At 46.4% G+C, this 12696-nt stretch overlaps 1 protein-coding gene across 2 annotated transcripts in view; it reads right to left on the bottom strand.

The window, feature by feature from the left end:
* Window positions 1-730: 730 nt before the first annotated feature.
* The window catches only part of P2rx7 (purinergic receptor P2X 7), a 41298-nt gene continuing 29332 nt past the window's right edge, over window positions 731-12696 (bottom strand). For both annotated transcript variants that reach the window (XM_031337788.1, XM_031337789.1), the window contains exons 10-13: window positions 10622-10687; window positions 10053-10202; window positions 7511-7612; window positions 731-4324 (exon numbers count right to left, since the gene is read on the bottom strand). In XM_031337788.1, coding sequence (XP_031193648.1) covers window positions 3827-4324; window positions 7511-7612; window positions 10053-10202; window positions 10622-10687 — 816 coding nt within the window. In that variant the 3' untranslated portion in view covers window positions 731-3826. The remainder of the gene's footprint in view (window positions 4325-7510; window positions 7613-10052; window positions 10203-10621; window positions 10688-12696) is intronic.

Here is a 12696-nt window from a genome sequence, read left to right as displayed (position 1 = left end):
TGCCTCCCAAGTGCTGGGATTAAAGGCATGCGCCACCACCGCCCGGCCACATTCTTTCAATGAGCTCTAGCTTCCACTTCAGAATGATCTTTTATTTCTATTCGTTTGTTGTGTGTGTTGAGATAAGGGTCTCAGTGTGTTCCCTTGGCTGTCCTGGAATTGTCTATGTAGACCAGGCTGGCCTCAAACTCAGAGATCTGCCTTCCTCTGTCTCCAAGCGCTGGGGGTGGGGTGGGGATGTTGTGTGCCACCAGACCTGGTTCAGAGTGAGCTTTTAAATGTTAAATGCTATCTTACCAGGTTCTCCATTAAAACCCTTCATGGCTATTGTTCTATCTTTGCATTCTCTTTATCAGGCTTGTGACAAGGACCTCAGGTGGGACACATGCTGTTATCATTACCTGGAATGCTCTGCCCTGCCCCATTTAGAATTCTAGTTAACTAGGAGTTTCTCTGCATATGTTAGCTAAATCATTCCTTCCTTGGGCAGAATGCTCTAATCTCCCCACGTAAGTCAAATTCCCCCATTAAGGGACCTCGGAGCATCACCTGCCTTCGTTATGATATGCACCACAGGTTACAAGTTTTCATCCCTCAAATCATCTGATCATTGTCTGTGCTCATTATTCCACGGGAGGAATAATGTCACCCATCACTGAGAAAGAGGAAGAATTCATTAAGATTTGGGACTCTTCTGAAACGAAGGAATCAAAGAGACGACTTAAGTAAATGAATTGAAATCGTTTTATTATTAAAATAGTTAATAAAAAAATCCTTACATGAAATTAGGAAGAGTTTAAAAGATGTTTCCCTTTAAAGAGAGAAGTGAAATGCATCCTGTATTGTCCATGACGTCAGCCGAACTGAGGCAAGGAGGCACTCTCAGTGCTGACCACGGAAGGCACCGATACTGGGCAACCGACAGAACAGGATACATCTAACAACAAGAACCTTATCCTGCAAAATGAGCTGCTCGCAGCCTCCGTTCACGGTATTGCCCATCCAGTAGACTGAAAATAAAGATGCAAATTTCATTGCTGCTGAAGAGAGCATCATTTTATCCACAGAGTGGCATACCACCCTCAGGAGAGCACCAGTGACCCAAGGCAAAAGCAAACGCTAGAAGGGTCCAGTGGTCATTCACCGTCTGAAGCCTTAACAAGGCACACTAGGACGGAGGCATCAAACTAGGACGGAGGCATCAAAGATAAGGGCGTAAAGACTCAGAGGGAAAGGAAGCCTGTGGCTCTTCCACAGAACGCTGGGAGTGAAAAGCTCAACTGAAGTCAAATACAGTCTACTAAAAAAATAAATATCTCCAAGCTGGTCGGTGGTGCTGCATACCTTTACTCCCAGCACTTGGGAGGCAGAGGCAGGTGGATCTCTGAGTTCAAGGCCAGCCTGGTCTACATGTGAGTTCCAGGACAGCCAGGGCCTTCCAGTCTTGAAAAACAACAACAAAAACAAAACAACCCCCCCCAAACAAAAACAAAAACAAACAAAAATACAGTGAAAATGGAAATCAATACTGTGATTCCTGAGTTTAAAGCTAAGTAAAACGCTGTGCTTTAAAAAAAAAAAAGTTTTTATCCATGGTGTTTTATATTACTACAATAGAAGTTTTCTGTTTTTAAAACTTAAAATGCATTTATTGGGAGACTGGGGGCGGACACATGCCATGCTGGCATGTGGAAGTCAGAGGACAGTTTGTGGGTGTCGGTGCTCTTTCCGCGGTGCGGGTCCCGAGGATGGAGCTGAGGTCATCCATCAGGCTATGAGCATGAGCCTTCCTTCATCAAGCCACCTCAGCCCCACCCTCTCCATTTAGAGCATTGCTTCTGGAACTTAAAAAAGTCTCGAAATGGCAAGTCTTAGAGTAGATCTGAAAGTCTCAGATCATCAGTCACAGTATCTCGTAATACTCAAAGTCTCTGTTCTGTTAGAAATAAGTATGTATGTCTAGAGGAAAAAAACTGTCAAAAAGACATCTTGAGGCAGGACGCCAAACCTGTGAGTATTCATTCTTACATGCTTAGCAGTTGCAGAAGACAGTGAAGGATACTTACTGGCTTTCCTTAAAAATTAAATCTACTTTATTTATTATTAGTGTGCATGTATGATGTGTGTGTGTGTGTGTGTGTGTGTGTGTGTGTGTGGTCCATGTGGAAGTCAGAGAACACAGTTCTCTACTTTACCATGGGTTTCAAGGTCATCAGATTGCATGGCAAGCTCTTACCCCACCCCGGCCAAGCCATCTTGACAGGCCACGTCCAGACTTTATGTGGATGCTGGGATCCCAACATAGGTCCTCATGCTTGAGCAGAAAATGGTAACCCACTGGACCATCTCCCTAGCCACTCTTCCCCTCTCTTCTTAATTATTATGATTATGATTTTAAGATATTGGTTTTGAAGATGGAGAGATGGCTCAGTAGTTAAGAGTCCTTGTTGCTATTTCAGAGGACTCGAGTTCACTTCTCAGCACCCACATGGTGGCTCCTGACCACCTGCGATTCCAGTTCCAGGAGATCTGACACTCTCTTCTGACCCCCACAGGCACCAGGCATGCCCTTGATGCAGGCAAAACACGCAAACATAAAATAAATCTTAAAAAAAAAAAAAAAAAGACATGGTCTTGCAATGTGGCCTAGAATGTCTAATCTTCCTGAGTCAGCCTTCTGAGCATGTGTTTACTCTGCACCTGCAGAAACTTTAGAAAGCTTGGGCTGCTTTCTAAAGTAGCATTCAGATTACCTCGGACTCTCTGGCTGTACAGTCCAGGACGTGAAAGGCACAGAGGCAAGCTTTTACCAGTTTCGGACAATAGCAGTCACTTGGAACCACAGGCTAGCAGTGTGGGTCAGACTGTACCTTGTATGCAGTTAGATGTGATGGCTCCTAGTCTGGTTAATGTGACCTCTTACAACTGCCCAATAGAAGTAGTCACTACATTTTGTAATGACTCTGGGCCTATAGTCAGCATCTCTTGTTCCAGTTGCCTATTGCTGTGTGCCAAGCCCCCTCCCCAAAACGTAATGGGCTGACTGGGCAGTCGTCTCCTGCAGTTTCCGTCACGGGTCTGGAATCACCTGAAAGTGATGGCTTCTTTCCCCGTGTGGTGACAGGACTTAGAGGTGATGAGCTGGGTTGGGTCTTTCTCCCTGGAGCTGCTTGGGTTTCCTCACAGCAGAGAAGCGTCTACAGTCAGACTCTTTACTTGCCTGGCTTCTTCTCTTAGCAAGAGTTCCAAGCACAGAAATCAGAAGCTGTTAGCCTTTTAAAACAAGAGCCCGAAATAATAGATGTAACGTCACATCCACTACTGGATGAAGCCGCCAGAGTTACTCATAACGGGGAGGGGAAACAACACCTTTGAGTCTTTAGGATTAGGTTGGAGGGGGATGTCCAAGAATTTGTGGCCATATTTAATTTCTCAGAGTACTTTCAAGTCTCAGAGGGTTTGCTTTTCAGGGTTGGACCTTTACATCCACGGAGCCCTGTAAACTTGGACAGGAAAGGCCACCTTCACCATCTCCACAATATTAGTTCAGAGAAAGTAGGTCGGGGAGGTCGGAATACGAGGAGCCTATGTACACATTATAGGCTGAGGCTGGCACCACAGTCCAGAGCCAGGCTGCAGGCTCAGATCGGCATCCAGTTCTCATACATGTGGAGAGGGTTTGTACGCTCGTGGTTGTTCTAATCGGCTCTTCTTCAACACGGACTACAAGCGAGCAAAACTTAAGTTCCCGTTGGCTGAAACCATGTCTCTAGGTCTTTCCAAGAGAAGCTGTATTAGGAGCTACCATAATGCGTCAGCCATAATCTCAGTAGGGATACCGGAAGCCACTGTACTGCCCCTCAGTCTTGGGGAACTCCTTCCGGATCCTCCAGCGGCAGCAACTGGGCAGAATGGCAAAGTCAGCCATGTCCTGGGAGCCGAAGCGCCAGGTGGCATAGCACCTGTAAGCACAGTGGCGCAGCCTGCTGTTGATGGCCTCTTCCTCCAGCACCAGCAAGGGATCCTGGTAAAGCAGGAGGAGCTGCAGGGCTTCTCTGGACAGGACGAGCTTACGGAAGAGCTTAGAGGTGGTGATGCACTGTCCCGGCTTCCTCCGGCAGCACAGCTCCTCCAGGGCCCTGCGATTCTCCGGCAGTCGAGACGGGAGGCAGTTTCCACACTGGCACCAACTTGGGCTGTCCCCGGACTTAGGGGCCACCTCTTCACGGAGCAGCTGCAGTTCTTCAGATTGTCCAGGAATCGGGGGCGAGTCGTGGAGAGATAGGGACAGCCTAGTCAAGTCTGAGAAGTCCGTCTGGGGTCTCTGAAAAAAGTCAAGTTTCCAAACGCATCAACAACAACCCCTCGAGTTATATAGGTTTGGTAGCTCTATCAACCTATGCAATCGCATTCAGTATTATAGTATCTGGCGAAGCTACCACTTATCAAGCATCTGTATCAGGGCTGGGCTGCTGTTAGGCCTGCTAAGAACCTTCTGTAGTATAGATATTTATCTTTGGAAAATGAAGCTCAGAGCCGGGCAGTGGTGGCGCACCCCTTTAGTCCCAGCACTTGGGCGGCAGAGGCAGGCGGATTTCTGAGTTCGAGGCCAGCCTGGTCTACAGAGTGAGTTCCAGGACAGCCAGGACTACACAGAGAAACCGTGTCTCAAAAAAAAAAAAAAAAAAAAAAAAAAAAAAAAAAAACAGAAAAAAGAAAAAAGAAAAAGAAAATGAAGCTCAGAAAGGTAGCTATTAACTGAAACAGAGCCTCTTGCCCTGGCTGCCTTCTGAGGGTGTGTCTCTTCCTGGGAGATTCTCTCACGTCAATAGAAGACTGACTTCTTCATGGGACTGGCTCCTTTCTGAAAAGATCTAAGTAGTTAAGTTGTTGACCGCTGTCGTCCATGGAAAAGCAGGAACTCTGTTTATTTGCTGCATTTCCTTGGTGTCGGGGCAGAGCTCAGTACACAGTAGTCAGGAAACATCCATCGACACATTCCTATTCTCTCCATGCCTACCAGACTCTCGCTACTGGCATAACCATCTGTTACCTTCCAAAGAAGTTGCCAGAATGGCCGTGCCTAGTCTTCGAGACATATGCCTTTATTCCCTGGATGAAGACCCGAGTCAAATCCATTCAAACTGTATAGTTTGTGTATGTGAACAGTTATAGCAGCACCATTCGTCATAGCCAAAAGGCCAGACAACCCCAGCATCCACCAACCAGTGTGTGGGTAAGCAGGCCTCAATCTATCCAGGCAGTCTGTCTATCCAGGAATACTATCAAGCCACAAAACAGACTGAAATAGGCACACACAGCAGCGTAGATGAGCCTTTAGAACACGGGGCTAAGTGACAGAAGCACTACAAAGGGTCACATGGTATATGACTCGTCTTATGCAGAATTTCGAGAAGAAACTGACCAGTAGGAAGCGAGTGAGTAGTTAACAGGGGCCACTAGGAATGGGAGGTGGCTGCTTGATGAACATAGGATTTCTCTCTGAGAAGATGGTGGCCTTGAGTGAGTAGCACTGTGACCTACGGAACATCACTGAATTATGTACCACAAAGTGGTAAATGGTTACAGTTTCAAACACTAAGACCTTTTTTTTTTTTTTTTTTTGGTTTTTCGAGACAGGGTTTCTCTGTGTAGCCCTGACTGTCCTGGAACTCACTCTGTAGACCAGGCTGGCCTCGAACTCAGAGATCCACCTGCCTCTGCCTCCCAAGTGCTGGGATTAAAGGCATGTGCTACCACTGCCTGTGATATTGCATTCTGAAAAGCTCTCCAAAAGCCTGTGGCAGAGAATGAACTGGACAGGCTGTCTGCTGAGACAGGAAGTGTGGCAGAGGCCTGTGCTCCCACACTAGCGAGGCAGTCTGCTGGGGTCTAGCCAGTGCTGGGCCTTGGGGAAGGATTCTTCCCTAAAGCCTCCAGGGGGAACCAATACCCTATAAAGACCTTAGCTTCAGCCATCCACCCTCTGGCCTGCCAGAGTAAGCCTGATGTTTTATGATACTTTCATTTGTGGTCATTGGTTATGGCCACAGGAAATCAATACAGCTGACAAAGGTGCCCAAGGACCGGAACTGTGGGGGAGCATGAAAGAACTCAGCCACTTTGTGGCTGTCTGTTGGTATCCACTGACACTGAACATATGCCAGCTGCTGGATATTTGCCATCATGGCGTGATTGGCATTTGTTGTCCCCATCCCCACCCTAACTCCCCATGCCCCCATATTAGAAACTTCCCAAATGCCCTTCCATGCCGAAATGGGTAAATAAACTGAATGTTTACAAAGCAGAAATTATACAATAGTAAGGATGATCTACCCCCATATCAGTGTCAGGTAGCTCTTGTAACAGCGTACATAAGGAATCTTTATGCACAGTTCAGTTTTCTTTTGTAACTGGGTCTCATTTGGTTTCCCAGCTGGTCTGAACTCCTGGGTCCAAGTGATCTCCGTGCCTCAACCTCTCAAGTGCTGGAGTTACAGGTGTAGACAGCTGTACCCAGTTTGCACAGGTTAACTTTTAGAAAATTCCAGAATCAATAAAAATCATCCTTAAACTTGGTGTGGTGGCACACACTTTAATCCCAGCCCTCAGGAGACCTCTGAGTTCTAGGTCAATCTGGTCTCCATTAAGAGTTCTAGTCCAACCAAGGTTACACAACTGTGTCTCAAAAGAACAGCCACAAATACCTAATCCTTAAAGGCAGGATGAGGGCCAATTTAAAGGGAAGATGGCAATTTAGGGGAAGCATAGAAGGGACTTTTGGAATATTCAGTCGTTCTCTGTCTCTTCTCTGGATAAATACTCTACTATGAAATCCCAGCAATCAGGAGGCAGAGGCTGGTGGATCGTCACTTTTGAAGGCCAGCCAGGTCTACACAGTAAGTTCTAGGGCATGAAGGGCTACACAGAGTGACCTTGTCTCAAAAAAACCAAACCAGGCTGGGCAGTGGTGGCGCACACCTTTAATCCCAGCACTTGGGAGGCAGAGGCAGGTGGATTTCTGAGTTTGTGGCCAGCCTGGTCTACAGAGTGAGTTCCAGGACAGCTGGGGCTACACAGAGAAACCCTGTCTCAAAAAACCAAAAAACCAAACCAACCAAACTAACTCATACCCTCCCCCGAAAAAAACCCTTTACTATGAGCTATACCCCTAGCCATTTAATTTTACATCATTTTTATTAGATTTGTGTGTATGTGCGTACCACAGCAAATGTAGGAGAATCAGAGGCTAACCTGCTAGAATTGGTTCTTTCCCTCCCCATGTGGGTCCCAGGGATCCAACTCGGGTTGTCAGCCTTGGCAGCAACCACTTTTACCCTCTGAGCCATCCAACCAGTCCCCAAACATCTAATTTTTTTTCATCTGGATGTTGGTTCCACGAGTATGTTTATTTTGTTAAAATTAATCAACTGTGATTTATATAAATATCTACAAGTTTTATATTGAAGAACAAAAACATCCTAAAAAAAGACTCAGTGTTTTCACTTACTGGAACTTCTTGGCCTTTGACAGCCTGTAGACTTTTCCCAAGCAGCTGCTGGTCCACCATCCGAATGTGGGGCTCATCCACAAAGGACACATACTTTAACGTCTAGGAAATGAAGGTTAAAAAAAAAAGCTTGTCTGTTTCTGTACAGAAGTTTCAAGAACCAGCTCTTCAGACATGGGTGAACACATCTACTAATCACATCGACCACATGACAAGGCAGGTTAAAGACCCAAAGGGAAGTCGGACACAGAGCCCCACACACGATGACTTGGAGAATCACCCCGCCCACAGTCCAGGGGGGACTGCTCAGTGTGATGGCCTGTGCTGAGTGAGTGCTCCTCAGTGTAGTTTACCCAGATGCAATCTCTGGAGGGCGATACATTCCACTCATCAGGGCAGGCTGTGGAGACTTCAGTTACAGAGGTGAGCTAATCTTCCCTTTCCTCTTCCCCTTCCTTCCTCATTCCCTGCTCCCTCTCCTCTCTTCTTTCTTTCCTTTTTAGTTCTCTCCTTATTTTCTTCATCTCTTTCGCTATTTTATTTTATTTCGAGACAGGGTTTCCTCTGTGTAGCCCTGGCTGCCCTGGAACTCACTCTGTAGACCAGGCTGGCCTTGAACTCACAGATTTCCTGCCTCTGTCTCCCAAGTTCTGGGACTAAAGGCGTGCGCCACCACTGCCCAGCCTCTGATGTTCATTTCTGAGCCTCAGTCTTATTCTCCAGTCTGGATTAGCCTCAAACGTGCCATCCCCCTTCCTCTGGCTGTCTACTGCTGGCTTTGCAGGCCAATGCCACCACACCGAGCTTGGCTGAACTTTTATTTCCACCACGAGCCCAAGGACAATGGACAATAAACAGGGGACTGTGCATCCAGCTGCTGGAAGACAGTGATGTGCCCAGGCGAGTGATGAGGGATGAGCAGAGTGAGCCTTTTTGTTTTTAAGGAGTCAGTGGTTTCTCTAGGGGATCACGGAAGTGCGTGGAGTAGTCCTGTCTCACAAAGTCCAAATTTGTAAAATCAAACAATACGTATGTGCCTAGTCCTCTACCCTCAGGCTCTTTGCCAGAAGCCATCAGCAACCATGCCTGCCAGCACTCCTGTGTGTGTGTCCAGGAACCACCTATGCATGTAAGCATGTACATGTGTGAAATGTACATACAGAGAATGTATCGATTATGTAAACAGTTATCTTTTTAACCTACAAACTGTGACGTATGGTTCTTTTATTTATTTTTCCCCGCTCTAAACAAAAGCATCTTGGATATTTGCTCATGTCACTCACTATCTGAGTGGTTACTACAGATTCCAAGGCTAGCCAGCCTCAGGTGGACCCTCAGCTCTACCACTTATTGTCTGTATGACTTTGGGCAAAGTCACGTTTAATCTCAATCTCTTCTCCTCTCTCTCTTTCTCTGTGTGTGTGTGTATATGTGTGTGTTTGAGAGAGAGAGAGGGAGAGGGAGAGAGAGAGGGAGGGAGAGGGAAAGAAGGAGAGGGAGAGGGAGAGGGAGAGAGAGAGGGAGGGAGAGAGAGAGAGAGAGAGAGAGAGAGAGAGAGAGAGAAGACTGTCTTACTCTATAGCCTAGGCTAGCCTTGAACTCAAGGCAATCCACCTGCCTTAGCATCTCTAGTGCTGGGATTATAGGCATGAGCCATTGTATTCAACTTTCTAGGTATGTTTGCTGTTTGACTCAAGGCCTCCAAGTTGACCTGGAATTCATATTCTTCTTGCCTTAGCCTCTTATGCAATGGGATTACAGGCATATGCTACCACATCATTCACATACATACACACACACAAACACACACATATATGTATGTATGTATGTATGTATGTATGTATGTATTTATGTATACTTAAGCTAACCGAGGCCTTTCTTCTCTTTCTTGCTATCAGTTACCTGAGTGGTGACTAGTATTGTCTACTATGGATTTTTCATGCCACCTTTCACTATTCGCCCGTTTGGGTAGATGTGTTTTGTTTCGTTTTGTTTTTCCTATTAATTACTTATCTATTTTGCAACACTGGGGATCAAACTCAGGCCCCACACGTGCTGAGCAAACCCTCCATCACTACCCTCATTCATTATTGGTAACTGAACAAAAAATTTAGCGAACATCCTGAACACACGTCTTATGTGCATGTCTTAGGTGAAGGTTTCTCTTGAAAAGTATGGGAAAATGGAAAAACCGAGACGTAAAGCATCGCTGTTTAAACATTACTGGTCACTGTCACATGACTTGTTCTCTGAAGCCATTGTGCTTTGTTGGGGGCGGGGGGGGGGAAGCATGCCAATATAATATATAAATGATAGAAACTGGAACATAGCAGTTTGTCTCCCTGGATATCGAGAGTCTCCATTTTCAGCTCTCTTCTTTCTCAAAACCAAGGACTCATCAGAGTCAGTTGTTCGGGGGTTGTCAAGGAACTCGTACCCACTTAGAGATCAAACCGTGATTGCAGCCTGTTTTCTCACACATTTCTTAGCTACCTAGAAGACTCTGTGTGTAAGGGTGTCTGAGAGCAGCAGCTCGCCTTACCGGCTTGGGCTCCATGATGGGCTCACACTTCTTTCTGTAGTAGTACTCGTTCACTACGCAGGGCTCACAGCACTTACAGTAGGGGTAAACCCCCGACCTGCAGAAGGCACTGGAGTATGTGTTGATGAGCAAGTCAATGCACACAGTGGCCTGTGGGGAAGCAAACACCCTGCCGGTGAGACGTCTCTTCCCAAATTGGTTTTCTTCATCATTTTTTTGTTTGTTTGTTTTTGTTTTTGTTTTTTTGTTTTTGTTTTTGAGACAGGGTTTCTCTGTGTAGCCCTCACTGTCCTGGAACTCTGTAGACCAGGCTGGCCTCAAACTCAGAAATCCGCCTTCCTCTGCCTCCCAAGGGCTGGGATTAAAGGCGTGCACCACCACCGCCCAGCTTCTTTGTCATTTTTGTTGCTATTATGTTTTCGAGACAGGGTTTCACCACGTAGACCAGGCTGGCCTCCAACTTGCAGACAGACAGACATCTGCCTGCCTCCGCCCTCCTGAGTGTGATGACCCCTCACCTACCCCAAGCCGGATCACTATCTTAAAGGATGGGGATGAGAACCGCTTACCAAGCCAAAGTAGGACAGGGTGGATCCAATGTACACAACCAGCTGGATGATGTCAAATTTTCCTCCCTGAAACAGAGCAGGAGGCATTTACTCAGTGGAGGTCTGGGTGGTGCCTTTCCCAGCTGGCTTGTAGTCGTTGCATCTAGTGTGTGCAGAGCCTGGGGGGCAGCATTGATACACACACTGGAGTGCTCACCGTCACTGTCACAGAGGCCATGAGACTCCCTTTCTGCCATGTGGAATGTTTTAGAGAGATGTGGTCAGTAAGGGGGAGGAGCATCGAAGGGCGTTTTCCATATGAGATGAGGGTTTCAGGCAAGCTCTCCCCATAGTGTGTGATTTTTTTGGGAAGCAGAGAAGTCTACATGCGTCTGTCTTATAATTAATCTCTTCAAGGTCCCCTCTCAGTGGCCTTTCTGTTATATTTTATGAGTTATTTTCTCTTCCTTCCTTCCTTCTTATTTATTTATTTATAGACAGGGTCTTTATGTATGTATGTAGCCTTTACTGGCCTAGAATTTAGTATGTAGAGCAAGCTGCCCTCGAACTCCCGAGATCCACGTGCCTCTGCCTTTGGAGAGCTGGGATGAAAAGTGTGGACCACCACGCCCAGCTTTACATTTCATGATTCCTAAGCTACAATATGACATCAATCACATGCTGCCACCAGGTGGTGGTGGCGCACGCCTTTAATCCCAGCCCTTGGGAGGCAGAGGCAGGAGGATTTCTGAGTTTGAGACCAGCCTTGTCTACAGAGTGAGTTCCAGGACAGCCAGGGCTACACAGAGAAACTCTGTCTCGAAACAACAACAACAACAACAACAACAAAACAACAAAACAAACATGCTGCCAAGTAGGGTACCTGTTGCTTTCTCAGTGCCTGGGCATCTTCTTCCTTCACTCCAATTTTCCTTTGGAGAACTACTTTATTCTTAGTACATGCCTAGTCCTGTCCTCTGGCCCTTTGCCCTGGTCTGGGCTGGTCCAAGAGCAGCCACTGAATATAGTGATGGGTGCAGCATCTGACCCACACAGAGCCAAGCAGAACCAGTGCTTTCTGCCTAAAGCCTCCGCTGAGACTTCTAGCAATGAGATACTTTGTTTCTATTGAAGTTGCTAACCTGCTAGATGTTAGAAGCTATCGGACTCCACTGTGGATAATTAGCCAGCCTGGGGACAGTAGCAAATAGTGTAGATGGCAGAGCCAAGGCAGGTTCCTGATTATCTTCTTTGAATGGCCTAAATTCCACCATATCTGAAGCCTGCAATTTTGTCTCGATTTTTCTGTTAAGTAGTCCTCCCAGCAAAAGACTTCTCTCTCAGCCTGTTTGAGTTAGAGTCTGTTACAAATATTTTCCAGAAAATTTCATTCATCCATTATTAAAGTATCAATGGTTATTTATTTTTGATTTATTATTTTCTGTGTATGGGTGTTTTGCCTGCATGTCTACACACCACCTGGGTACCTGTGCCCACAGAGGCCAGAAGAGGGCATCAGATTACCCGGCACTGGAACTATAGATGGTTGTGAGTACCCATATGGATGCTGGGAGTCAAGCCCAAGTTCTCCGAAGGAAGAGCAGTCACTGTTCTTAACTGCTGAACTATCTTTTCAGCTTCCTTCCTTCCTTCCTTCCTTCCTTCCTTCCTTCCTTCCTTCCTGTCTGTCTGTCTGTCTGTCTTCCTTCCTTCCTTCCTTCCTTCCTTCCTTCCTTTTTTTATATTTTTAGGTAGACTCTCACATATTCTAGGGTGGTCTTGAACTCCAGGTGTAGCTGAGCATGACCTTGAACTCCACATCCTTCTGCCTCTGAATCTCAAAGGCTGGGATGTCAGATGTGCATCTGTTTATGTGGTGATGGAGATCAAGCCCAGGCCTTCTCATAAACACACATTCTACCAGTGAGATACACCCCCAGCTCAGTCAGTATCAGATCTGTCTGTCTGTCTGTCTAGTGTGTGTGTGGCATCTGTAAGATGTGCATGCATATGTGTGTAGGTGTGCTTATCCATGCAAATGTGAAGAAGAGGTTGATTTCGGAATGTCTTTCCTCAGTTGATTATTAGGGTGACTG

The sequence above is a fragment of the Mastomys coucha genome, unplaced genomic scaffold, assembly GCF_008632895.1.
Source record: "Mastomys coucha isolate ucsf_1 unplaced genomic scaffold, UCSF_Mcou_1 pScaffold22, whole genome shotgun sequence".
Classification (NCBI taxonomy): domain Eukaryota; kingdom Metazoa; phylum Chordata; class Mammalia; order Rodentia; family Muridae; genus Mastomys; species Mastomys coucha.
This window is presented reverse-complemented; position numbering and strand designations above follow the sequence as displayed.